The sequence below is a fragment of the Lissotriton helveticus genome, chromosome 6 (assembly GCF_964261635.1).
Source record: "Lissotriton helveticus chromosome 6, aLisHel1.1, whole genome shotgun sequence".
Classification (NCBI taxonomy): domain Eukaryota; kingdom Metazoa; phylum Chordata; class Amphibia; order Caudata; family Salamandridae; genus Lissotriton; species Lissotriton helveticus.
The window spans coordinates 259,441,854-259,466,222 of record NC_136067.1 but is presented as its reverse complement, the minus strand read 5'-3'; the positions used below and the strand labels follow the sequence as shown (position 1 = coordinate 259,466,222).

General features: G+C 49.1%; 1 protein-coding gene across 3 annotated transcripts in view; it reads right to left on the bottom strand.

Annotated features, from left to right (window-relative positions):
- Nucleotides 1–24,369, bottom strand: part of ATAD2B (ATPase family AAA domain containing 2B) — a 974,520-nt gene that overhangs the window by 478,722 nt on the left and 471,429 nt on the right. For all 3 annotated transcript variants that reach the window (XM_078647713.1, XM_078647714.1, XM_078647715.1), the window contains exon 17: nt 16,049–16,181. In XM_078647713.1, the coding sequence (XP_078503839.1) occupies nt 16,049–16,181 (133 nt within the window). The remainder of the gene's footprint in view (nt 1–16,048; nt 16,182–24,369) is intronic.

The window sequence follows — 24,369 nt, the reverse complement described above, 5'->3', positions numbered from 1 at the left end:
TGGGGCAAGCCCGCCTTGAACAACCAGTTGTCGAGATAGGGGAAGACCGAAACCCCTGACCTGCGCAGATGAGCTGCGACCACCACCAAGGGGTGCTGGTAAGACCAAAGGGGAGCATGGTGAACAGAGAATGCTCCTGGCCCACCGTGAATCGCAGGTAGCACCGATGGGCCGGCAGGACAGGAATATTAAAATAAGCGTCCTACAGGTCCAGTGCCACCATCCAGTCTTGTGGCTCGAGAGCAGACAAGATCTGAGCCAGAGTGAGCATTTTGAACTTCTCTTTCCGGAGGAAGCGATTGACGTTCCGAAGGTCTAAGATGGGACGCAGACCCTTGTCCTTCTTTGGAACTAAGAAGTAGTGGGAGTAACAACCACAACCTACTTCTGGTGTTGGAACGCACTCCATGGCCCTCTTGGCCAAGAGGGCCGTAACTTCCTGCTGGAGAAGGGCCAAATGATCCCCCGACATGCGGTGGAACTGCGGTGGCATGGCTGGGGGGGGGGGGGGGGGTAGACTCGAAGGGGAGGGAGCAGCCCCTGCGAACAATCTCCAGAACCCACCTGTCTGATGTACTGGTGCGCCAGTGGGGGAGGTGATGACGAATCCTGGCCCCCACTGGCGTCCGGTGGGCCGGAGACACCGGACCAGGAAGGTGTGGAGGCACTGGCAGCGGGGGTGTTGGTGGACTGGCCCGCACGCTGGCCTCGTGACCCGCCTCTGCAAGCCCCACATCCGCGGCTGCGCTGGGACTGTTGCTGCGCAGGCTTGTTCTGAAATGAACGTGTTTGTACACCTCTTCCGGAGCTTCGAAAGGAACGAAAGTTAGTAGCGGAAGGAGCACGTGCGGCCAAAAGGTCGACGGACTTGGCCGTGGCCAGAGAGTCCTTGAAACGCTCCAACGTGGAATCCGCCTTGTCCCCAAAGAGGTGGGTGCCATAGAAGGCCATGTCCATCAAAGTATTTTGGACATCCACAGAAAAGCCAGTCGTCCTCAACCAGGCATGACGACGTAGCGCCACCGTTGTGGAAATCGCCCTACCCAGCGAATCAGCGGTATCAAGCCCACAACATATAGTAAACTTGGCCGCATCACTCCCATCCATAAGAGCTCGGGAGAGAACTGTCAGAGCCACCTCCGGACACTGAGGTAGCACCTGCTCAACCGCATCCCATACAGAATGGGAATAGTGACCCAAGAGACAGGCAGTGTTCACAGACCGCAGTACAGAACCTGCTGAAGAATACATCTTCTTGCCAAACTGCTCTAATTTCTTGGATTCCTTGTCTGGTGGAGAAGAAGGAAAAGCACTCGGGGATGTCGAGTTCTGAACCACCAAACTCTCAGGTGTAGGGTGCTGGGTGAGGAAAGCAGGGTCGCCCGGAGCAGGGCGATGGCATCGGCCCACACCCTTGTCCACAGGGGCCCCTGTGTTGGGCCGGGACCAAGTGCCCATTAAACGGCAACAGCGGTTCTTTAGAAGAAGAAGCTGGCCAAAGCACTTCAGTCAGTAGGTTTTATTTATTTATTTATTTATTTGCTTGTATAGCGCAGGACTCGACCCCCGCAGGGGTATCTCCGCGCTTGGTTCGCCGTAAGTGTCAGAACAGAGCCTTAGGGGTGTGATAGAGGTTTATGCTGTCAGAAACAGATGTGTTTTTAATGTCTTCCTGAAGATAAAATAATTCAAGTTTTGTCTCAGATTGAGGGGAAGTTTGCTCCATAGGGTGGGGCCTATGTACGAAAGTGCTCGGCCACCTTGCCTTGCTCTTCTGATAGATGGAATTTTTAACAGAGATTGATTGCTAGAGCGCAGAGAGCACTCAGGTTTGTATGGCTTACATTTTTCAGTCAAGTATTGTGGCCCTAAGCCAAAAAGGCTTTTATGTATAGTGCAACAGATCTTGAACTTTATCCGCTGACGAATAGGCAGCCAGTGAAGTTTCTCTAGGAGAGGACGGGAGGGTGTTCTGGGCGGAACATTTAGGACCAGTCTTGCTGCGGTGTTTTGAGCCACTTGTAGTCTGCTAAGCACGTCTTCATTAGCAGATATAAAAAGGCCGTTACAGTAATCCAGCCTGCTGACTACAAGGGCCTGGACAAGAGTCTTTCTGTGGACGTCCGACAGGAATGGGAACACACGTCTCAGAAGTCCAATTATCTGAAAGCAGGAACCAGTCACCAAGTTCGCATGTTCTTTTAGTAGCAATCCCTGGTCCATTCGTACGCCCAAGTTCTTCACTGTCTGTTTGGAAATGGGGACGGGTCCCAAATCCAGAGGCTACCAGTCCGGTGACCATAGGAGGGGGGCCTCTCCAAAAAGCATGACCTCGGTCTTGCCCACATTGCATTGTAGGCAGTTGGAGGCCATCCAGCTGAATACCGCTCTCATACCCTCAGCAAAAGAATGTTTAGTTGCTGGAGTGAGGGTCTGGAATGGAAACAAGAGCTGAGTGTCGTCGGCATACGACACTGGCGTAAATCCATATGCTCTCACAATGTCGGCAAGGGGGGCCACATACATATTAAATAATGTGGGGCTTAGAGATGAGCCCTGTGGAACCCCCTTAGTGCGTTCCCCAGATGTAGAACGATAAGAGCCCATACTGACGTTTTGTGAGCGGCCAGAGAGAAAACTCTCAAGCCAGGACAGCGCCAATCCTCCTATCCCCACCTTCTGCAGACGACCCAGTAGAATATCATGTGACACCGTGTCAAAGGCTTCGGACAGGTCCAACAGCACCAGAATCATAGAGCTCCCTCTGTCCTGTGCCATCCTGATGTTATCTGTCACAGAGAGGAGCGCTGATTCGGTGCTGTAGTTGGGTCTAAACCCAGATTGGGTGTAATCAAGATCTCCCGATGCCTCGATGAAATTAGACAAGTGGGTGTTCACATGTTTCTCGGTCAGTTTACTCAAATACGGCAGAAGAGAGATGGGGCGGAGGTTGGATAGGTCTGTCCATGGCATTGCCGAGTTTTTACAAATAGGATTTACTATCACTCTTTTCCATTCTAGGGGTACTTGTCCTTCCTTAAGGGAGAGGTTCACAATTGTTTGAATTATAGGACAAAGTAGGTTGCCTAAAGAGCAGCCATTTTGGCCGGAAGAAAGTCCAGAGGGGACCCTGTTTTAATGTGATTCATTAGGGAGTTGATATCCCCCTGACTGGCCTCTGGAAAAGCAGTCAATGTACCATTGTTGTTGCAAGCAAGGGGGCTTAGGGAAGGGATAGCAGCACTACCCTTTAGATTAGTAGCTTTAGTAATTTTTTGGTAAATGGCCTCTATTTTATTTTCAAAGAATAGGGAGATGTCATTACACAGGGATTGTGAAAAGTCACCATGGCTTCAGCAAGCAATTGGTTTCACAAAATCTGCAGGATCTTGTATAGTTCCTTGGAAGAATTGCCTGCCTCGGTCAGCTGTAAAACGAGGCAGTTTCTCCTGGCCAGCCTGATGCTTTTATGATATGAGGACAAGGCTTTATAATATTCTTTCCTACTTTCCTCAGTGTGGTTTTTCCTTCAGGTTTTTTCCAGTTTCCCACATCCCTGTTTTTCCAGTCTAAGTTGTTCGGTGTACCAAACTTCCTGCTTGGATGTGGAGTACTGTTTAAGGAGTTTCATGGGGGCCAGTAAATCAACCGCCTCCAAAAGGGCAGTATTAAACTTGGATAGGGCGGACTCCACATTATCTGTAGCTAGAATGGAGGGTTCTCTCCATACTTTCTGTAGTTCATCCAATGTCACCTTGTGCCATTGTCTGCGCCACAGGGAGGGCCGCTTGGCAGGTCTATCCAGGCCAAGGAGGGAGAAATCAATCATAAAATGGTCTGACCAACTTATTCAGGTGGAAAAAAGACACCGTATCTTGGGGAAGTTAGAAAAATTAGATCCAGGGTGTGACCTCCTATATGAGTGGGGCCACTATTCTGTAACTCCAACCCTAATAAAGAGAAGTCGGACAGCAGGGACACCGTCTCGGGATGATTTGGGGTGTCTACATGAAAATTTAAATCTCCTAGGAGAAGAAAATTTTCCTTGGCTTTAAAATGTTGTGCCAGTAGCTCAGTTAGGGACAGAGTGAAGCCTATATTTGACCCCGGCGGACGATAAACTAGTGCTCCCTTCCAATCGTCTTTGGAGCCTGCGCTGATCTTGAAAATCATGACTTCCATTAGGGGGCTACTTCTTTCTTCTATTATGGACACCTTCAGTCCTTCTTCATAGACTATGGCAATGCCCCCACCGATTTTAATCGGACGGTCAAGCCTTAAGATTTTATATCCTGCAGGGACCCCTAAGGTGATAGTTGGGATGGTGTGTGGTTTTAACCAAGTTTCGGTTAAGAAACATATATCAGGTTTGACTGTGTTAATAAGATTCCAAAGTTCAAAATGGTGCGTTGGTAGGGAACGGATGTTAAGGAGAAAACATTTCAGACCCTTTGATACTAGAGTACCCCCCATATTGTATCCACTTGATATAACGGTGTGAGAGGCCTGGAATCTACAATGAATGCATGAGAAAGGGCCTTCTGGACATGGCCAGGAGTCGCAGGCACAGCCCACTAGTGGCTTTAGTTGTAAACTTTTTAAAGTCTGGGCTGAGTACCTGATGCGGCAATCCCTCATAGTGTCCATGTTAAATCGGTCAGAGTCCATTAGCCCCTAGCCCCGTCCAGTCGCGGACGGGCGCCGACGGGCTACTCTTTGGCTGCTCTTCGGCGTGTCTTCGGCTCCCCTGCGCGCGACCGCTGCGCGCTCAGGAGGGGGCGAGGGCCAGAAAAAGCAAGCACGCTAACCGCTCCAGCGACCAACAGGAAGTGCCTGGCTCTCCCTGACCCGCCCTCCGCACAAAGGTACTAGCTACCTCGTCGAACCGGGGCGGGCAGGAGTGGAAATCGAGCCCAGGCTTACCCAACTTCCCAAAGGTACCGTCCTCCCTCTATTGTAAATGTAAATTGATACTTGTATAGCGCACTACTCACCCGCAAGGGTCTGAAGGCGCTTGTACGAATACCGCTGTGGAAGCCATCCTGGCTTTCCCTGTGAGGTGTCCACTCCTGGACACCCCCGAAGGTGGAGGCCAGGCATCCTTAGCGTTGTGGGGGCCGTTGTGGCTAACCACTCCAGCGATCAACAGTAAGTGCTTGTCTCTCCCCGACCCGCCCTCCGCACAAAGGTACTAGCTACCTCGTCGGACCGGAGCGGGCAGGAGTGGAAATCGAGCCCAGGCTTCCCCAACTTCCCAAAGGTACCGTCCTCCCCCTATTAAATCCGGTGAAGGAAAAAGGAAGCGCAAGGTATTTACTGGCACAGAAGGGCTTGTAGTTCTAGATTTTTACAATTCGTAAATCAATTTTAAAATCATCAGCAGTCAGCAGTAGATTAAAAGAAGCTTTTTTAGATTCTGAGCACAGCGTTTACACACAGCACAAAGCGCGATTCAGGCACCTCCGGCGAGCAAGTGGCTCGGGACGACTCTGCCACAGTCACCCTACCGCCAGACACCACCACCCTACTGGTCCTGACAGCCACTGTCGGGATCTCGAGGCCAAGAGCCTCGGCCGCCCTACGTAGGACCATAGAAAATTAACCACTCTCCTCCAAAGTAGCTGAAGGGGATGGCGAACCAGGCACCGGAGTGTAATCCGGAATACCGGCCTCTGCCTCCTCATCCCAGTCTGGGACAGACTCGCACTGTGCAGAAAGAGGGTCTTCAAACCCTTCCCAGTCCTCCCCTTCCTCCACAAGTGGACGAGGACGTGGGTGAATAAAAGGGTAAAAGTTCCCCATCTGGATCGGCGCTGGGAGACATCCCTCCGGCACTGTGCTGACGTCGGAAAAGAAGTCGATGCCGGCGGACGCCAGCATCGGTGCTGCCGGCGGCGCCGGCGTCGTCTATGTCGGCAGGGGCCGTACGGGGTCCCCTGACAAGAACGGAGGCCTCTGGGCGTCGATGACGTTGGCCCTGGAGCCGGCGAGGACGCGGAACAGTGGGGCCCGAAGGCGATCCAACGGGGCCGCAGGGGCCGAAAATACGTGCCACTGCAGACGCGAACTCTTGCAATTCGGCCGAAGTCGCCGATGGACCCGGGAAAGGTGGGTAAGCCAACGGTAACTGCTCAGGCTCTGTTGGAGCCACAGGGGCGGTGCCACCTGCCCCCTCAGCCATGTCCCGCGACCGGCGAGGGGAGGACGAAGAGCGGAGATGCTTCTTCAACTTTTTGTGCTTGGCCTTACCTGACTATGAGTGCGAAGACTTCAAATGATGGTGCTGGCTCTGCGACCAGGACCTGTAACGCGGTAGGGCCGACTCCCGGGCTTCCAGGCACTTTCAGGACCGCTCCCACAAAGTTTTCGGGACCATAGCTCGGCAGTGGGGACACGACACTGTGTCGTGGTAACGCCCCAGGCAGAAGAGACACTCACGGTGTGGGTCCGTCTGCGACATCGTGCATGGACAGGCCTTGCAAAGCTTGAAACCGGGCATCCCTATGCACCAGGAGTAAGTTTACTTACAAAATATATCAAACAAATACTTTTAGTCAACAAGTGACGGGGTACCGCTCTCTCCGGATCTGTGCTTGCTGGCACGGAAAAAAAAAGAACTGACGTCAGCACTCATGGGCGCGTCTAAGTAGCTGCAGTGACGTCATCTCGGCGAATACAACGCCAACGACGCACGCGGAGCCGTACGATGACACCTATCAACGCGCAGCAGTACTGCTGACGAAAGCTTTCCGGATCCAGTCTGACACCTGGGGATATTCTAAGGTAATGAATCTATCACTAACGTGTCTCTTTCAGATGCAGTTCCTCATACCAGTTGTCTTCTGTATCATTCAGGGGGTGGGGACCATAAGAGTTCTGACACCTCCCAATCGTCACCCTTACCAGGCCCATCAAAAGAAATAGGCACTTGCTGCAACTCGGAAGGCATGGTAGCATTCGGCACCCGGAGAAGCCATCCAGCTCTGTGTCCGAGTAGAATTTAAAGATGGGTCCCTCGCTCTTCCGTGTCGGCACTGGGGTAGGTGGCAGGGAAGGTCGCAGTCTTGAGGGCAGTACCACACCAGATCCAAGAGGCCGACTAGTGCAGAGGATGAACCTGCTGGAAGAAAGGCAATAGGGGCCCTTCCCGTACACTTGGGGCCTGAAGGAGTCCGGATGGGTTGGGTAGCCCAAATATGAGGTGCATAGCCTTGAAACTTCTTGAGCTGGAAAGGTATTGCTCTCGCCCTGGGAACCTCTGGGAGGTGCAAAGCCAAAAATTACACAGACTGCATCGCGAAGTGAGGCCTAGAAGAAGCCAACGCTGCCAAGCCAATTCTGATGACTTGGACCGCGTGGAGAAGTCAACAGCGCTTCAACAACTAATACAACTTCTTTTGAAACTTACCCAATGACTGCAATCGAAAAAACTACTATCAGGAGTGACTCCTCGAAGGGTCCCGGGACCTTCTCCACAACTGGGATCAATAGCATCACAAAGTAGTCTGATGTCGGGTGGCGATGAGCTTTAAGAGACGGTACCCTCAGAGCCCTGGGGTAATGGCATGGCAATCCTGGCAGGTCATGAAGCAGTGGTCTCCCTCCAAACACCAGAGGCAAACCCGATGCGGGTCTGTCACAGACATCAGCTTGTGATAGGCACCACATGGTTTTAAGCCTGCGGGCTTGTTGAAGAAATCCCTACCACATTAGAAGATAAAGTCTCAAGAAAGACCTTGATGAAAAGTCGAGAAAAAGTCAGTGAAAAAAGACTGGGCATAGCTTCCTAGATTTGCGCTATTGCGTAAAGAAAAGAACAGATGTCAGAGCGCTGGGGAGGCACACATATAGGAACCGCTCAAGTCACATCCGGCACGGACGCCAGCGATGTATAGACAGATGACGCCGATGCATAGCCGAACGCTGCCGCCTGCCGGTGCACATGGGAACTGCTCAAAAATGTCCAGGTCCAGCCTGACGCCTGGGGAATAGTCTACGGTAAGAATTCTGCAGCCAGAAGTCTCTATAGATGTTATGTTAAATACATTTATATCGCGCTCAGCTACTCGATAGAGTGTCCCGGCGCGTGCAGAGGTAAAGGCCAACAGCACCAAAGAACGACTAAAACAAGACTGTCTTAAGTTTTTTTTTTTTTTTAACATCACATGATCCAGAGAGCTCCGAAGCGCCCAAGGAAGAGTGTTCCAGGTTGCACTAGCTTTCCTAACAAGCGAGCAACCACCCAGCCTATGACGCTTAAATCTGGGGGTCTGCATCAGAAGTTGCAAGGAGGATCTCAGCTGTCTGGCCGGGGAGTAGAAAACAAATCTGTCCTGGAGATACTTCGGGCCATTACCATACAGGGCCCTGTGGGTAATGGACAGCACTTTGAATTGAATTCGAGCCTCCACAGGGAGCCAGTGCAGGGAGCGCAGATGCGTACGCACACTGCACCTTTTTGACAGGCCAAGCGGAAGTCTGGCGGCAGAGTTTTGAACAACCTGCAGTTTACGTAAAAGGTACCCAGGAATGCCCACATACAAGGCATTCGCGTAGTCCAAGCGAGATAAAATTATAGCACGCACCACTGTTTCCTTAGCAGGATCTGGGAGAAAGGGAAGGAATTTTTTCAGAGTTTTCAAGGTGGCGAAGCAAGTCCAGACAAGCTTGTTGACTTGTGGCACGAAATTCAGATTTTCCGAGAACCAGACCCCTACATTTTTTGCAATATTATTCTCTGCACTCGGCAGGGGAAAACCCAGAGGCCACAGCATAGCTCTGAAGTCGGCCGGAAAAGATCCATACAAAAGAACCTCTGACTTCCCTTCATTGCACTGCAGCTGGGCCTGGGCCAGCCAATGGAAGACAGAGGCAAGACAGTGTTGTGCCGCTTTAACAGATTCATCATCTCTTCCCCAAGAGAATAACAGCTGAGTATCATCGGCGTAAGCCATCACCTTGGTAACATAGATGTTAAATAAAAGGGGACTAAGGGAAGATCCCAGCGAGACACCAGTAACCAGCTGCTGAGGCTCAGAGGCACACAGAGGGAGCCAGACCTGCTGCGTGCGGGCTTCAAGAAAGGACCTGATTCAACCCCAGATTGAACCAGAGACGCCGATCTCCGAGAGGTGATTGAGGAGCAGAGCATGCGGTACCGATGAGTTGGAACAGTGACTGACTAGGCCTTATTAAAGGCTGAAACCATATTAGACAAGAAGGCTGGGCCGGTATGCAGGACGGGACTTTGGTCTTCTATGGCCCATTTATCAGCAGGGCAAAGACTTCTGCCTCCAGAATAGAAGTGTGAGGTGGAATGCTCCTGGTGGAAGAACAGTGTGGTGGGAAGATTAGGAAGGGTAAAGTTTAGCTCCTGTAGATAAAAACTATGGCTCAGCAGTCTTATGATCCTCTACCAATGCATCCGTTTTGAGGCCTTCAGGCCTTTAATGACAAATTTAGAAAGGTTTCTTCAAATGCTCTGGTAGGCTGACAACAGTCAGTTTGGCATATACCCATAAGGTATGAAGATAGCTTTGCAGCCAAGTAGGCATTTAGCACTGGCTGTACAGAGAACAAGGTTGCCTAAAACAAAAACCTTTTAGTCCACAGCATCCAATTGTTTTGATTCCCCTATCCCGAAAGGCTGTAGGGAAGGTAGCGAGGGTTTAGTTTGGAAGATGAAGCCACAACAACCAGGCTCGGTGGAGGCAGGTCACCCACAGCAGTTCCATGGTGTCTGGTAATTTATCAGTGGCCTGCTGGACCCAAGAAGAGCTTTCCTCATGCACCCAAGATATGTTCCAGTAATGCCTTCGTAAATGAAAACAAGTTCAGCAACTAAAGAAGTAAATACAAGGTTGCGGTCAAACTGTTAGACGTTGGTTCCTTGGAGGGCAAAGTCAGGTGCAAACTTTCTGCAGCTTTAAGCAGCACTATGGTAAAGGACATTATTTCCTCAGTTGGGGTCTGAGAGGTAAGGAATGTGTCCTTCTGAAGACGTTATCTAGGCCACTCATATTTTGTAAGTCAAGATACAGATCAGAATAAGGAGGAGGTGGCAGTTTGTTGGCAGCTTCAGAATCGTCTTCCGTTCACCCACAGTCCTTTTGAAGCAAAGCTATGGAGTTGGAATCAGGGCCAAGTAAATTCAACAGCCAGGCAAATTTCTGGGTATAAGGAATAGGTAATTCATGAAAGCAAGACCTGACCTAGTTTTGGGTCATTTCAGCTGACTTACAGGGGGGCAGGAAGCATTAGTCACCAAGCCTAAATGAGTGGGTCTGCCGTTGGGGGGTCTCCCAGAGGGTATTCGAGTCATCTTAAAGATGTCCAACTTGGTGTGAGAAAAAGCCTTGACCTGTGCAGGAATCTGCAGAGTGAGTTAGAAATTTCAACTGAATCTTCCTTCACTTTGAAATTGGCTATGAGGATGAGGAAGGATTCAGCGCTCTGGAAAAACGATCCTACGAACTTGAACCTTTCTCCAGAAAAACGAGGATTCCTAAATGATTTAGTGCTTTTGTGGAAAGACCTTTCAGGAGATCATTCACCTTGGGCAGCAATAATTTAAGCCTGCTTCCTGAGAGACTTCAGATGCATCAGGGAAGAAGAATTATACACCCCAACATCATTTAGATGTAGTGAGGATCTGATAATGACATGTGCCTGTAGCACTTACCTCCCTGTTGAAAGTGGCATTTGACCTAGTAGCTGTTGAAGCTTAGAAACCTTTATAAGTGAGATACCAAGACACTATTTTCTCTGTAGACCGAGTGTGCTCTTCCACCACCCAGATGCTCTCTGGCAGGGAGCTCGCCACTCCCAGGGTAAAGAGAGATAACAAAAGGGATATATTGCCAATGCAAGACACTTTGAAAAAAAGACGCTATATGAGTGAACACTCCTCTTTCTCTTTGGGTGTGTGGCAAGCGGTGTTGCACAAGGCCCTGGACATTCACTGGAAACAAAGGAAGACGCTGCAATTCTTTAAATTAAGAATGATTTCACATAGTAATGAAACTTTGAGATTTATTGTTTTGCTAAAAAGAATGATTTAATACATGTTTTTTCTGGGACAAAACACTTTACACTACAGCTTAGTCAGTGGGTGAATGAAACACAACAATGATTTCATTTTCTGTGTGCTTTTCCTTTCCAGTCCATCTCCCCTACAAGAAATAAATGTTAAACCGGTTCTGTAGGTATCAGTTGCTCAGACCTCACAGTACTATTATATTTAGAGATAGAGATAGACTGCCCTTTTAGAGAAATCCCATTTCTAAACCTGGCTATTCATACACTAAGGAGGATGGTTTGCACGGATTGTACAGAAATGATATTAGTAAATATGCCAATTAAAATGTAGGAGCTGGTTTCTGCACAGAAGTATGTAGTGACTGCCACTTGGGTTCAGAAGCAATCTTTTTCAACTGGTACTTGTCAATATTATGAGAATGTTTTGTGTTTTTAAGGCAAGCTAATGCAAGGTCACTAAATAATCACAGCAGAGCAAATGTTGTTCCACTGAGTAACATCTGACAGCAAACCAGAAGCCAAAGTGAAGGGACCCTGAAGCTTAGGAGAAAAATGACTTGCACCTGGAATTAAGAATGCCATATGTCTGTAGAGATGTTCTGGGTTGTTGAGAAGGTCTGAACATTCTTTAACAACTATTATTTATTCATGGCTCTTGAGGAGCGCTAATGCAAAAAGTTGCAAAAATCTAAAATGTCAGTGGGAAGCGAACATTTTGCCATGTCACTTCAATTAAATGATCATAACTGCTTTTATTAAAATGGTTATGAATGGCTGGGTCAATGCTCACACTCTGCAGCACCTCATATTCTAAGCAGCGATGTTCACAGCACAATATCTGAAGCTTGTAATATTAAGGCTAGAAAGAAATGATGGAAGTGGAAGAGTGAATGAGAATTGGATATAGAGAAAACAAAGGAGTAGCTGAGATGGGGCACGAAATAGAGAAAGGATATAGTTAAGACAGCAATGAAAGCAAGATAGGAGAACAGAGAAAATGTGATAGAAGCTAAGAACAGGAACTGCAAATAAAGAAGATAATAGATAGGAAGGGAAAAAGTAGGAAAAACAAATAATAGAAAAAGCGGGAATAAATAGAAAGAACGGGAACAAAGGCATTTTAAGAGGAGACAGTGGTGGAGAGTGGAGATTTTAGTGTACAGAGAAAAGGGGGCATATATAGAGAGGATGAGCTATGTAAGAGATGGAAAAAGGAGGAACTGAATTAGCATGAAACATAACACGCAAAGGAAAAAGAGTGGGAAGGAGGGCAAGGACAATAACATCAAAAGAAAAGGAGAAGGAAAAGAAAAATGTTGGAAACAAGGAGGTCAGGCAGAATATAGGTTGGAGATGAGTGAGGGAAGCATATTCAAGGTATGGATTTGATAGAGAAAGTGTGGAATAAGAGGACATTAGGGGGAGTTTGGAGGGAGACAAGGATAGGATGTAGACTGAAGAGAGAAGACAGGATGAAGAAGACGGGAAGGAGAGAGGAAAAGTAGAAAGAAAAGTGGGGAAGAGTGTGGAGATTAGACAAAAACTAAATAAGCATTGCCAAAGCCAATAGGTTGGACCATTGCAGGTTTCTGTTATGGGCATTTCTTTTATTTTTTTTCATTCCAAGCATATGCAAGAAACTGAAAAAAAAGAAATATAAAACAAGCCACCACTAACACATACATGGCCAGTGTATGCTTGCAGTTACAATTTTAACTTTAGAAAGCATCACGGATACTGCTGTTCTATTAGTGATGCCTTTTAAAACAACAAACCTTTCAGTTGGCTTTGCATTTTACTATTGTTATTTTTGGTGGAAACTAGAATAAATCACCATCTAATCAAGCACTCAAATTTCACACATCTACAAAGTCACTTAAACACAATTTAACATAAATTTTACAAAGCAGTGTAGGCAAAATAACTAGCTGGTGTAATAAATACAATAAAGATGCACACCTAACTAGCTTTGCCACGGATCAGATTGGAACAGTTTTCTATCCAATGTGAAATGTGCGCGGGCTTTGTGCAGTCGCTGAAAGTGAAGGGAGCCAATAAGTAACAATGTGAAATGTGCGCGGGCTTTGTGCAGTCGCTGAAAGTGAAGGGAGCCAATAAGTAACGTGGTCTAACCCGTTGTCTCATGCTCCAAGCGGCGGTGGGGGTGCAAAATGTGAATAGCTGCAGGATCAAAGGCCAGACCTAAAACAGGAGAGAAGGACAAGCAAAAGAGATTGAGTGGAAGTAGGTGGGGGTGAAAAAAGGTGCAAGGAGGAGATGCGATGAGAGAGAACGAGGTATTGAAGAGAGGAATGATGGATAGAATGATTAGGCCTATCAAGCATAACTTGACACATGATTCTTCGGATGAAAGCCTTTCATACTTATGCAAAAAGGTATAGCAAAAAATCTGAGTAGAAGAAAGAACAAGCATTGGCATAGCCAATAGGTCTCGCTTTTGGGACCTTATAAGTGTTTAGCCATGCAACAGTTGATGTTGTTGCACCAAGGATATTGTGCTGCATAACGGCAAGCTGTGAACCTGATAAGTGTTAGGACAGTGCATGCGGCAGGGGGGTATGCACGGCGAGCTTTGAACCTGGTAAGTGTTAGGGCGGAGCGGGGCAGCGGGGGTAAGCACGCGAGCTTTGAACCTGATGATCAGTGTTAGGACAGAGCGGAGGCAGATGGCTAAGAACAGCGAGCTTTGAACCTGATAAGTGTTAGGGCAGAGCGGGAGCACGGGGGGTAAGCACGGCGAGCTTTGAACCTGATATAAGTGTTAGGACAGAGTGGGGGGGTAGGGGGTAAGCACGGCGAGCTTTGAACCAGATGATATGTGTTAGGACAGAGTGGGGGGTAGGAACGGCGAGCTTTGAACCTGATGGTAAGTGTTAGGACCGAGCAGGGCGGGGGAGGTAAGCACGGCGAGCTTTGAACCTGATGATCAGTGTTAGGACAGAGCGGAGGCAGGGGGGTAAGCACTGCGAGCTTTGAACCTGATAAGTGTAAGGACAGAGCGGGGCAGGGGGGTAAGCACGTCGAGCTTTGAACCTGATAATCAGGGTTAGGATAGTGCAGGGGGTAAGCACGGCGAGCTTTGAACCTGATGATAAGTGTTAGGACAGAGCGGGGGCAGGGGGGTAAGCATGGCGAGCTTTGAACCTGATGATCAGTGTAAGGACAGAGCAGGGGGCAGCGGGGTAAGCAAGGGGAGCTTTGAACCTGATAAGTGTTAGGACAGAGCAGGGGGCAGGGGGTAGTCGCGGCGAGCTTTGAACCGGATGATAAGTGTTAGGACAGAGCGGGGGCAAGGGGGTAGGAATGGCGAGCTTTGAACCTGATAAGTGTTAGGACCGAGCGGGGTTGGGGGGGGGGTAAGCACGTCGAGCTTTGAACCTGATGATCAGTGTTAGGACAGTGCAGGGGGGTAAGCACGGCGAGCTTTGAACCTGATGATCAGTGTTAGGACAGAGCGGAGGCAGGGGGCTAAGCATGGCGAGCTTTGAACCCGATGATCAGTGTTAGGACAGGGCAGGGGGGTAAGCACGGCGAGCTTTGAACCTGATGATCAGTGTTAGGACAGAGCGGAGGCAGGGGGCTAAGCACGGCGAGCTTTGAACCTGATAATAAGTGTTAGGACAGAGCGGGGGCAGGTGAGTAAGCACGGCGAGCTTTGAACCTGATGATCAGTGTTAGGACAGAGTGGGGGCAGGGGGGTAAGCACGGCGAGCTTTGAACCGGATGATAAGTGTTAGGACAGTGTGGGGGCAGGGGGATAAGCACGGCGAGCTTTGAACCTGATGACAAGTGCTAGGACAGAGCATGGGCAGGGGGGTAAGCGCGGCGAGCTTTGAACCTGATTATAAGTGTTAGGACAGAGCGGGGGCAGCGGGGTAAGCACGGCGAGCTTTGAACTGGATGATCTGTTTTAGGACAGAGCGAGGGTTAGGGGGCTAAGCACAGCTAGCTTTGTAACTTATGATAAGTGTTAGGACAGAGCGGGGGGCAGAGGGGTTAAGCACTACGTATTAAGGGTAAAGTGGCTGCTTCAATGACATACCTAAAGCTGCTGGTTGAGAAGTTTGCAATGGACCCAGCCTCCCTTCCCCTCCTTTCTGAAAAAGGTGGGGGGGGGGAAGGAGGAGGGAAGAGCTGCAGAGCGAAGCTGCTGGCAGACTCTGACCTTGAAGCCTAGAGGTGGGGGCCAGAGGAGCGAGCAGCCCAGAGCAACAAGGGAGACAGGGACTCTTGTTTTCAAGACATGAAATGCACTGTTCATGCCCTATTGACAAACTTCCATGGCATGAATAGTGGTGAGGCTTGCAAACAGGAGCAGTTTCCTTCCTCCCTGTCCAAAGGGAGGGGTTGAGAGGGGAGAGAGCAGGCTGGAGAAGGTCCACTCTGGGTTGTTTTCAACTTTGAAGATAAGGAGAATGGAATGCAGAGGGAGGAGAGAACAGCCAGGGCCTGTGACCCATGAGGAGAGAGGAAAGCCATATGGTGCCTCTGCTCGTAATCCCGTGCCGGCGCACATGCACGCAAGCTCTAGGCCACAGTGGTAGCATTTTCTGAAGCCCTTACTAAAATTCTCGCCAGAGCACAGCGCATGCGCTGCTCTAGGCTCGACCTAAAAAAAAATGATATGCAACATATTGTTTTGGTTACATTAAAATGAGGTCACGTGATACTTTTGTTTTTTACCTTAAACTTATTCTCATAGAAGAGTAGATGTTAATCAGGAGCGGTTATATGTTAATTAGCAGTAATAAGGAAAGAATTAAGAGCACTATCAAAGTCTTCAGAGTCATCAGACTAAAGTTAACACTAAACGCAGAAGGTACAAAGTAAATTAAACATTTAATTAAGACCGCAATAAGCCGCACCATTTGTGTTCATGAGACTTACACATATCCAAATGTCAAAATAGTGTCATGACTAAGTGATTCTACTTCACATTCTACACTCTAAACACTGTCGAACTCCTTCATTAACCTATAGAAGTACTTACATTTTAAAGTGAAGAAAGGGTTTGTGAGTAGCAGCTAGATGATGTTTCTTTGGTGACTGGGATTGACAACTAACATCAAAAATTGACACAAGACTCTCATCTTCACTCTCATCCAAACCAAGATTTGGAGCATCTGAAAAGAAATAAAGTACAACAAATATGATATATATTCATTAATGTGCATTTTCATGTGCAATATACAATTTTTCTACTCCAATATCAAATATTAGAAAGCCTTCCCTGATATGACACAGATATAGAAAAATGGTGGTGAGCTGTTTAGCTCGGCCCAGGTGTCTTGGAGTATTTCTCAAGTTATTATGCCAGGCTGTTCAGGTTACAATTGGAGCCCCCTGTACCAGACATGGCTAAAAGGCCATGAACACGAACCACTGACGCTGTGCATTTTTCTGGCTAACCTGAAAGAGGCACTGCTTCTAAGGATGGAGCTAAGGCCCCAAATGGGGATGACCTCATGGTTGAACTTTATTGTGAGGAAACAGGCTTATTGCAAGTTATGCCTCACTTTTTGCCCCAATTTTGAACACTAGACATTGGCATATGGCTCTGAAATGCCAAGAGCCCTGTTAACCAGGACTCTGTCCAAGTGCACTGACTCTTAAAACAAGACCTAGTTGACTGACTTATACCAAATAAGCAAAGCTTCTCTTACTCACAAGTCTCTGATATATAGAACAAGGGGTACCTAGGGCCGGATAGTCATATCGCCACTCGTAGACTGCAGCACTTGTTGTGCTGCCATGGGGATGACGAGGTAAAACAGGTCTTCTGGACTGCAGACCTGCTAACTCAATGAACAAGTTACTTACTTTTGGTAACAATATATCTGTATGAGTTATAGATTCCTTACCTTAGAATTACCCTGGATGCAGAGAATGTTTTTGTTACAGTACAAATGCGCGTCGGTAGGTGGCGTCTGCCGACTCCGCATTCGTCGTAGACGTCATTATTGCCGGGCTGACGTTGTGGTATCTACTTAGATTCCACCCTCCCGCTGAGGTCAGTTCTTTACACAATGTTCCACGCCAGAAGCACAGAGCCATGCAAGACACTGACCACTGGTGCACAAAACAAGGGCCATGAAAGGGAGTCCCTTACGCTAGAAGTCACTTGCAGAACGGGGAGGACGGGTGGGGGTGGTAAGGAATCTATAACTAATAGTCTCTTACAGATATATTGTTACGGAAGGTAAGTAACTTGTTCATTTGAAAGAGACAATTAGTTATAGATTCCTTACCTTAGAATAGATACTCCAGCAATACCAACCCCGGAGGTGGGTCTGCAAACTAACTTCACACCAGAAAGTCCTGGAAACTGAACGGCCAAAGAAGCTGTCTCTCCGGACTTGGCTGTCCAGGCAGTAGTGTTTCAGGAACGTGGGCAGAGATGCCCACGCGGCTGCCTGGCAGTTGTCACTAAGGCGGATTCCACGTCCCAAAGCAGTAGTGGCTGCGGTCGCCCTGATGGAATGGGCGAGCAGACCTACAAGAGGTTTCTTCTTTGCCAAGGAATAACACATTTTGATGCAAAAAATGACCCACAGGGAGATGGTCTGTTTTTGCACGGCCCAGCCTTTCTTGGCACCCTCATATCCAATAAACAGCTGTCATCCACCCGGAATTGTTTTGTTCGATCCTGATAAAAAAATAGCACACATTTTGGATGCAGACGGTGGGGCCTCTCCTCCTCCTCCTTTGAAGGATGTGGGGGAGGGAAGAAGGTAGGCAAGGTGATGGTCTGTTCAATATAGGAAGAGGTAACCACGTTAGGAAAGAAACAAGGTCAAGTTCTAAGGACAACCTTTTCCGGATGAACAGCAAGGAAAGGAGGCTTAGAAGACAGAGCCTGAAGCTCATTCACCCTGTGATCGGAGGTGATTGCAACCAGAAAAGTAGTTTGCCTTTAAGAAATCTATTTACAATAGGGGACTTGAAAAGAGAAGGCTGATCAGGAAGCCGAAGAAATGCAGAAATTGCCAATAGATAGCCCTTCAGTGAGCCCAGAGCAGAGCCCTTCTGGGCCAAAGAAAGGAGGAACAAAAGAACCTCGAAAAGAGGGGCGTAAAGGGGATAACAGCCTTTGCTGTGCACCATGCCACAAATTTGTTCCATCTACAGGCGTGTACCATTTTAGTTGCTGCCAAGATAACATTACAGACTTCGGAAGGAAGGTCGCAAGCTGTCAACTGTCACCGCTCAATCTCCATGCAAGGAGGTGGAGACTGGACAGGTTCGGGTGGAGGACCGTCCCCTATTGCTGTGACAGAAGATCCTCCTGAAGAGGCAGTCTGATCGGAGTATCGATGGCCATGTGTAAGAGCTCGGGATACCAGACTCTCCAGGCCCAATCCGGAGCCACAAGGATGACTTGGGCCTGGTCGCGCTTGCTCTCCTTAAGCACTCTGGGCATAAGTAGTCTAGGTGGAAAGGCGTATATAAGACCACAACTCCACTAGTGATGAAAAGCGTTGCCTGGCTAGTGCCGCCTTGGCAATTCCAACAAGCAAAACTGCTGACACTGCGCATTCTCTTCGGTTGTGAATCGATGTAACCAAGGCGCTTCCCATTGCTGAAAGACACCTTGCACTACCTCAGAGTGAAGACGCCATTCGTAATCCATCATGCACCTGCGGCTGAGATCGTCCGCCCTGAAGCTCAGGGAACCTGCCAGATGTTTAACCACCAGAGAAGCCCTGATGTACCAGCCATGTCCAAAGGCGGAGAGCCTCTTGACATAGGGTCCACGACCCCACCCGCCCTGTTTGTTGCAGTACCATGTGGTGGTGGTGTTGTCCGTGAACACTTGCACTACTCTTCTCCAGACAGGGGGAAGGAATGCCTTCAGTGCAAGATGAATCGCCCAGAGCTCCAGAAGGTTGATGTGGAGCCCAGACTCTGCCAGAGACCAGAGACCTCTGATCTCTGCCTCTCCCATGTGGCCGCCCCATCCCATGAGTGCCTCATCTGTCACCACTGTGAGCTCTGGTTAGGGAAGGGAGAGGGTTGTCAAGAGGGATCTGCCGGTGACCCAATCCTAGTTCGTTAGCCACCACTGCAACTGATGTGCAGTTCCCTCCGAGATCTGGACGCAATCGGAAAGATTGCAAGGATGCTGTGCAGGATGCAGAAGGCCATGAGGCCCAGCAGCCTCAGGGTCATTCTGACTAAAACTCAGGATAGAGGCTGAAAGATCGGTATCAAAGCCCGAATATCCCAGACGCGCTGCTCAGGAGCATAGGCCCGAAAATGCGCTGTGTCCAGAACCGCTCCGATGAAAAGGAGCTTCTGAGAAGGGTTCAGGTACGATTTCGGCATGTTGACTGTGAATGACAGCAAATGCAGGAGGTCCACCGTAGTCGGGAGGTGCGCGACAACAGCCTGGGGTGAGCCTGCCTTTAACAGCCAGTCGTCGAGATAGAGGAAGACTGGAACCCCTGATTTGCACAGATGAGCTGTGACCACTGCCATCTCTTTCGTGAACACACGAGGGGCGATGGTAAGGTCAAAGGGGGGCAAAGCAAACTGAAAATGCTTGTGGCCTACCGTGAACCGTAGGTAATGCCTGTGGGCCAGCAGGACGAGAATGTGAAAATAGGTGTCCCGCAAGTCCAACGCTACCATCCAGTCGCCAGGGTTGAGGGCAGACAGGACCTGAGCCAACGTCAACATTTTGAACTTCTCCTTCGGAGGAAGCGGTTGATGCTCCTGAGATCCAAGATAGGACGCAGGCCCTTTGTCCTTCTTGGGGACCAGGAAGTAGTGGGAATAGTAGCCACAACCTACTTCTGGGGCAGGAACTCACTCAATAGCTCCCTCGGCCAAGAGAGACGTAACTTCCTGATGGAGAAGGGGCAAGTGATCCTCCGACATGCGACAGAATTGAGGTGACATGGATGGAGGGATAGTCTCGAAGGGGAGGAAGTAGCCCCTTTGTACTATCTGCAAAACCCACCTGTCCGATGTGACAGATCCTGCCGTCCACTGGCAACTGGTGGCCCTGAAAGGATAGATTCAGAGTGTTTGGAGGCTGCTGCAGAGGGGACGCTGGTGGACTGGCCCGCCTGCTGGCCACCTGACCCACGACACTGGGTCCCCGACCGCGCAGAGGCTGAACAGTTTGCGTAGGCCTGTAGCTCTGGGCGGAGTATGGTGGTGCGTCCCTTCTGTAGCCACTACAGGGGTGAAAAGCAGACTGCGCAGGGCAGGAGGCGGTATTGAGGCCCAAGGATCTGGCCGTAGCCCTAGAATCGTTAAAGCGCTCAAGCGCGTTGTCCGCTTTGTCACCAAACTAGCGATGCCATCAAAAGGTGTGTCCAAAAGAGTTGGACTGATACCAACACTGGGCTGGGGCTTCAGAGCAGCAAGGCCAAGCCTCAAATAACTATACAACAAAATAACTGCCAGTACTGCCACTTTTTCTTGGAGTCTTTTTAGAAGGGACATATTGACATGAAACAATATGTAGCATAGACTTCTTATTCAGTCTGAAATAAATCTATTAATTTTCATTTTTTATGCACTCACTACTTCTCACACTCTTCTAGCACTAGCGAGAGTGCATAAAAAATGGTTGTTATAAGGTGCAAATGTAAACTTTTGTAAATATAAAATCTGTTCAAAATAAAAAATTGTTTTTTTGATGTGAAAAAAATAAAATAAAATTAATAGATGTATTTCAGACTAAATACGAAGTCTATGGTACATATTGTTTCATGTCAATACGTGCAGGATGCAGTAGTCAAGAGTTGGACATCACCCGAAAAGCCAGTGGACCTCAGACAGGCATAGCGTTGCAGGGCTGCCTACGTTGAAATTGTTCTGCCTAGCTAGTCGGCGGTGTCCAGCTCACACCTTATGGCAGACTTCGCTGCATCTCTGCCGTCAGCAACTGAACAGGAGAGAGTGGCTCGGGCCTCCTACGGACACTGTGGCAGCACCTGCTCAAACTTACCCCACACAGAGTGGTAATAACAGCCCAAAAGACACGCGTTGTTCACCGACTGCAGTTCCAAGCTGGCAGGAGAGAAAACATCTTCCCAAGATGATCCAGCTTTTTGGATTCCTTATCTAGGGGAGCAGTAGGGAATGCACCCGTAGAAGTACAGGCTTGGACCACCAAGCTCTCAGGTGTAGGTTGTTGGGAGAGGAAAAGTGGGTCGCCCGGGGCAGGGCGGTGGCGTTGGGCAATCATCCTATCCACAGGAGCCGCTGTGCTGACCTTGGACCAGGTGCCCATTAGGATGTCAGTAAGGGCCTAATTGAATGACAGTAGGGGCTCCAAAAAGGCCGCTGCCGGTTAAAGCACACCTTGGTCAGGAGTTTGGTCCTGACCGCCACCGTAGGAAGCTCAAGGTTCAAGGCCTCAGCCGCCCTACCTAACACAACTGCGCAGTTGTGTAGGGGGAGAAAGCATACTAGGGTCTAGCGAGGTAGCCAGAGCACTGGCATCACCCAACTACTGTTTCCAGTCTGGTTCACTAAACTGGTCAGCTGGAGGGTCACCAGACCCCTCCCAGTCCTCCTCGTCCTCTTCTGGCTGCCCCTCAGGGCAAAAAGGAACACCAGGATAGAATAACGGCACTGGATCCAGCATCGGTCAAAGCCGGTCCGGCTCCGTGACCAGGTCAGGTTGGAGGCTGGGGTCAATGCCAGCTGGGGACACAATCGGAATCGGAGGGGGCGGAGGTGTCGCCAGTGGATTCGACTCCGGAGCAGGTGTCATAAGGTCGACTAGCGCAGATCCGGATCAGGCCTGGGGCACTACGGCGCCGGGGTCCAAGCCGCCAGCTTCGAAGGCCTAGAACCCCCAGCCGAGACCATGGGGCCCAAAGGAGCGCCGGCAGAGTTGGGCTGCCCAAAGATAGAGTGGAGGGCTTCGTACAAACTACAAAGTTGGGCAGGGATCGCTCCGGCTCCCGGGAAGGGAGGCAGGCTCGGAGTTGACCCAACAGGCTCTGCGGGCAGAGCCGGACGACTACCTTACACAACCTGCGTCGCATCTGCTGACGGACAGGGAGAACGCGAAGAGAGACGATATTTCTTTGCTTTCTTCTTGTGCTTTGACTTACCCGAAGATTTAGGCGATGAGTGGTGGTGATGGCTCAGCAACCTCCCTCTCGACCGGGACCTCGAACGGCACGGAACGGTGCAGAGCGGACTGCTGGGCCTCGAGAAACTTTCAGGACCGGTCCCGCAAAGACTTCGGGGCCATTGCCCGGTAGTGGGAGCATGACTTCGGGTCGTGGTCGCGCTCCAAACACCAAAGACACACTAGGTGCGGGTCCGTAACCGACGTAATCAATTTGCAACAGAAGTCGCAAGCCTTGAAGTTGGTTTGAGGGTAGGACATCCCTACGTGCACCAGGAGTCGAACAATTCGAAAAGTAGTCGACAAAAGTCGGAAAATAGTAGTCAGAAAGTGACTAGTTGTTCCACTCCTGGCGCAGAAAAAGAAATAAAATACATCAGCGCACGAGGGCAATACCGCAATGTCGAACGCGGAGTCGACCGACGCCATCTACCGACATGTAGGGGTACTGCTACGAAAAAATTCTCTGGATCCAGCCTGACACCTAGGGGTAATTCTAAGATAAGGAATCTATAACCAATTGTCTCTTTCAGATCTTGCAATTTAAGGCAATAGCAAAGCCCAAACCTCTCTTTGTAATACGCATGTCAACCCTACAACAGGCCTCTCGTGCCCTAGGGATGGGTGCAATACACTACAAATCAGAACCTGTGCTATTCTATTATTTGCTCTTGGTATGGAACCCCTGGTCTGTGTGCCGAGAGAATATCCCTCTCAAAGGGAATTGCGCATGGCAAGTCAATTTTGTTTGATCTCGCTCTGTGCGGTTGACATTTTGATGTATGTGACGGACACGGTACTAAATCTCTCTGGTCATAAGGCTGATGGTTAGATGGGAGTGTTTTTCTTGTTAGGTGTTTTGGGTTACTAATGAAACCGAATGCTGAGGCGCTGGGCGACTACTAGGGGCACAGAGACTGATAAGCCCGTAAACCCTGAACTGTACTAAGGGACCTGACAATTTTTTGCGCTAGAGCAAGTCCAATGATTCCTGGAGGGCGTCGGCCAGAGATTACTGTGTAAGGATGTAGATGACTAAATGTTAGAAGTGACCTGTATGTCAGGCTCATCTATGTAATGTTACTGATTGACCTATTGCCAAATAATAAAATCTGTTTAAAAAAAAAAAAGGACAAATGGTTAGATCTGGAGGACTGTCATTCTTCCATATTAATTAGAAAAATTCCTAAATGTTCCCTATAAGCCCAACTGTGAGGCCTGAAATGTAAAACCCATTCATGTGGTGTGAAGGGGCTGTGCGATACCTGGGAATTGAGATTTTACTGAGATAGAGGTTATATTAGAAATTATGGAACAACCACCAGCGAGTTACAGGATATAGTGTCAAAATGAATTGCTCTATTAACACCCACCTAACCAATATTAGCTTGAAGAGTGCCCCTCATTAGAGAAAAAATTAATTACCTTTGGTAACACGCTTGCAGAGGATACTCAACTGCAGATTTCTCGCCTTAGAATATTCCAGAAAACGTTCTCCATAGCAGTGCTCCAGCATGCTGTTGGATGGCACCATCTGACTTCGGGCTGACTTCACACCAATCTGGAAGTGAAGGAGTGAAGCCACATACCAGCGCTACTACTGTGCACTGATTTCAGTTCCTTATTTTTTTCCTTTCTAAGTCCTCAGACATGGAATGTGAACAATTGCTGGCACCACCATGTTGAATACTAACTTGGAACCTTTTCAGATGTTAAAAAGAGCCCCCTCAACACAACAGGAGGCAGGGGCATCATCACCTCCCCACTATAGCAGCTTGAGCAGGAGTGGGTGATGGTGAGCAGTGATAATGACAAGAAACGTTAAACTTCTTGATTATAGCTCATTTTACATTGATCAGAGGCTGGATACTTTGGCGGCACAGGCAACTGCAGGACGAGTCGCCTTTGGCGCAATTGTCTGGGACAGCGGACAGGAAGGCAGGGTTGGAGCCAAGTCAGTTGCAGGTCCTCTGTTATTGCTGTCGCGGCTCTTCAGTGTCCTCCTTTCAGGTTGACTGGATCTGATTTCCTGGTGCCAGGGGCTGTCCTCAATACTAGCTAAAGGGGCGTTGCGTGTGATGTAGTAGCCAATTGGCTACTTACCGAGGAGTCAGTATGCCCCCCCCCCTATAAGTCCACTTCCTGTAGGAAGTGGGCACACCCTGTCTAAGAGTTCCTAATTCGGCCATCACCAAGATGGCAGACTTAAATTT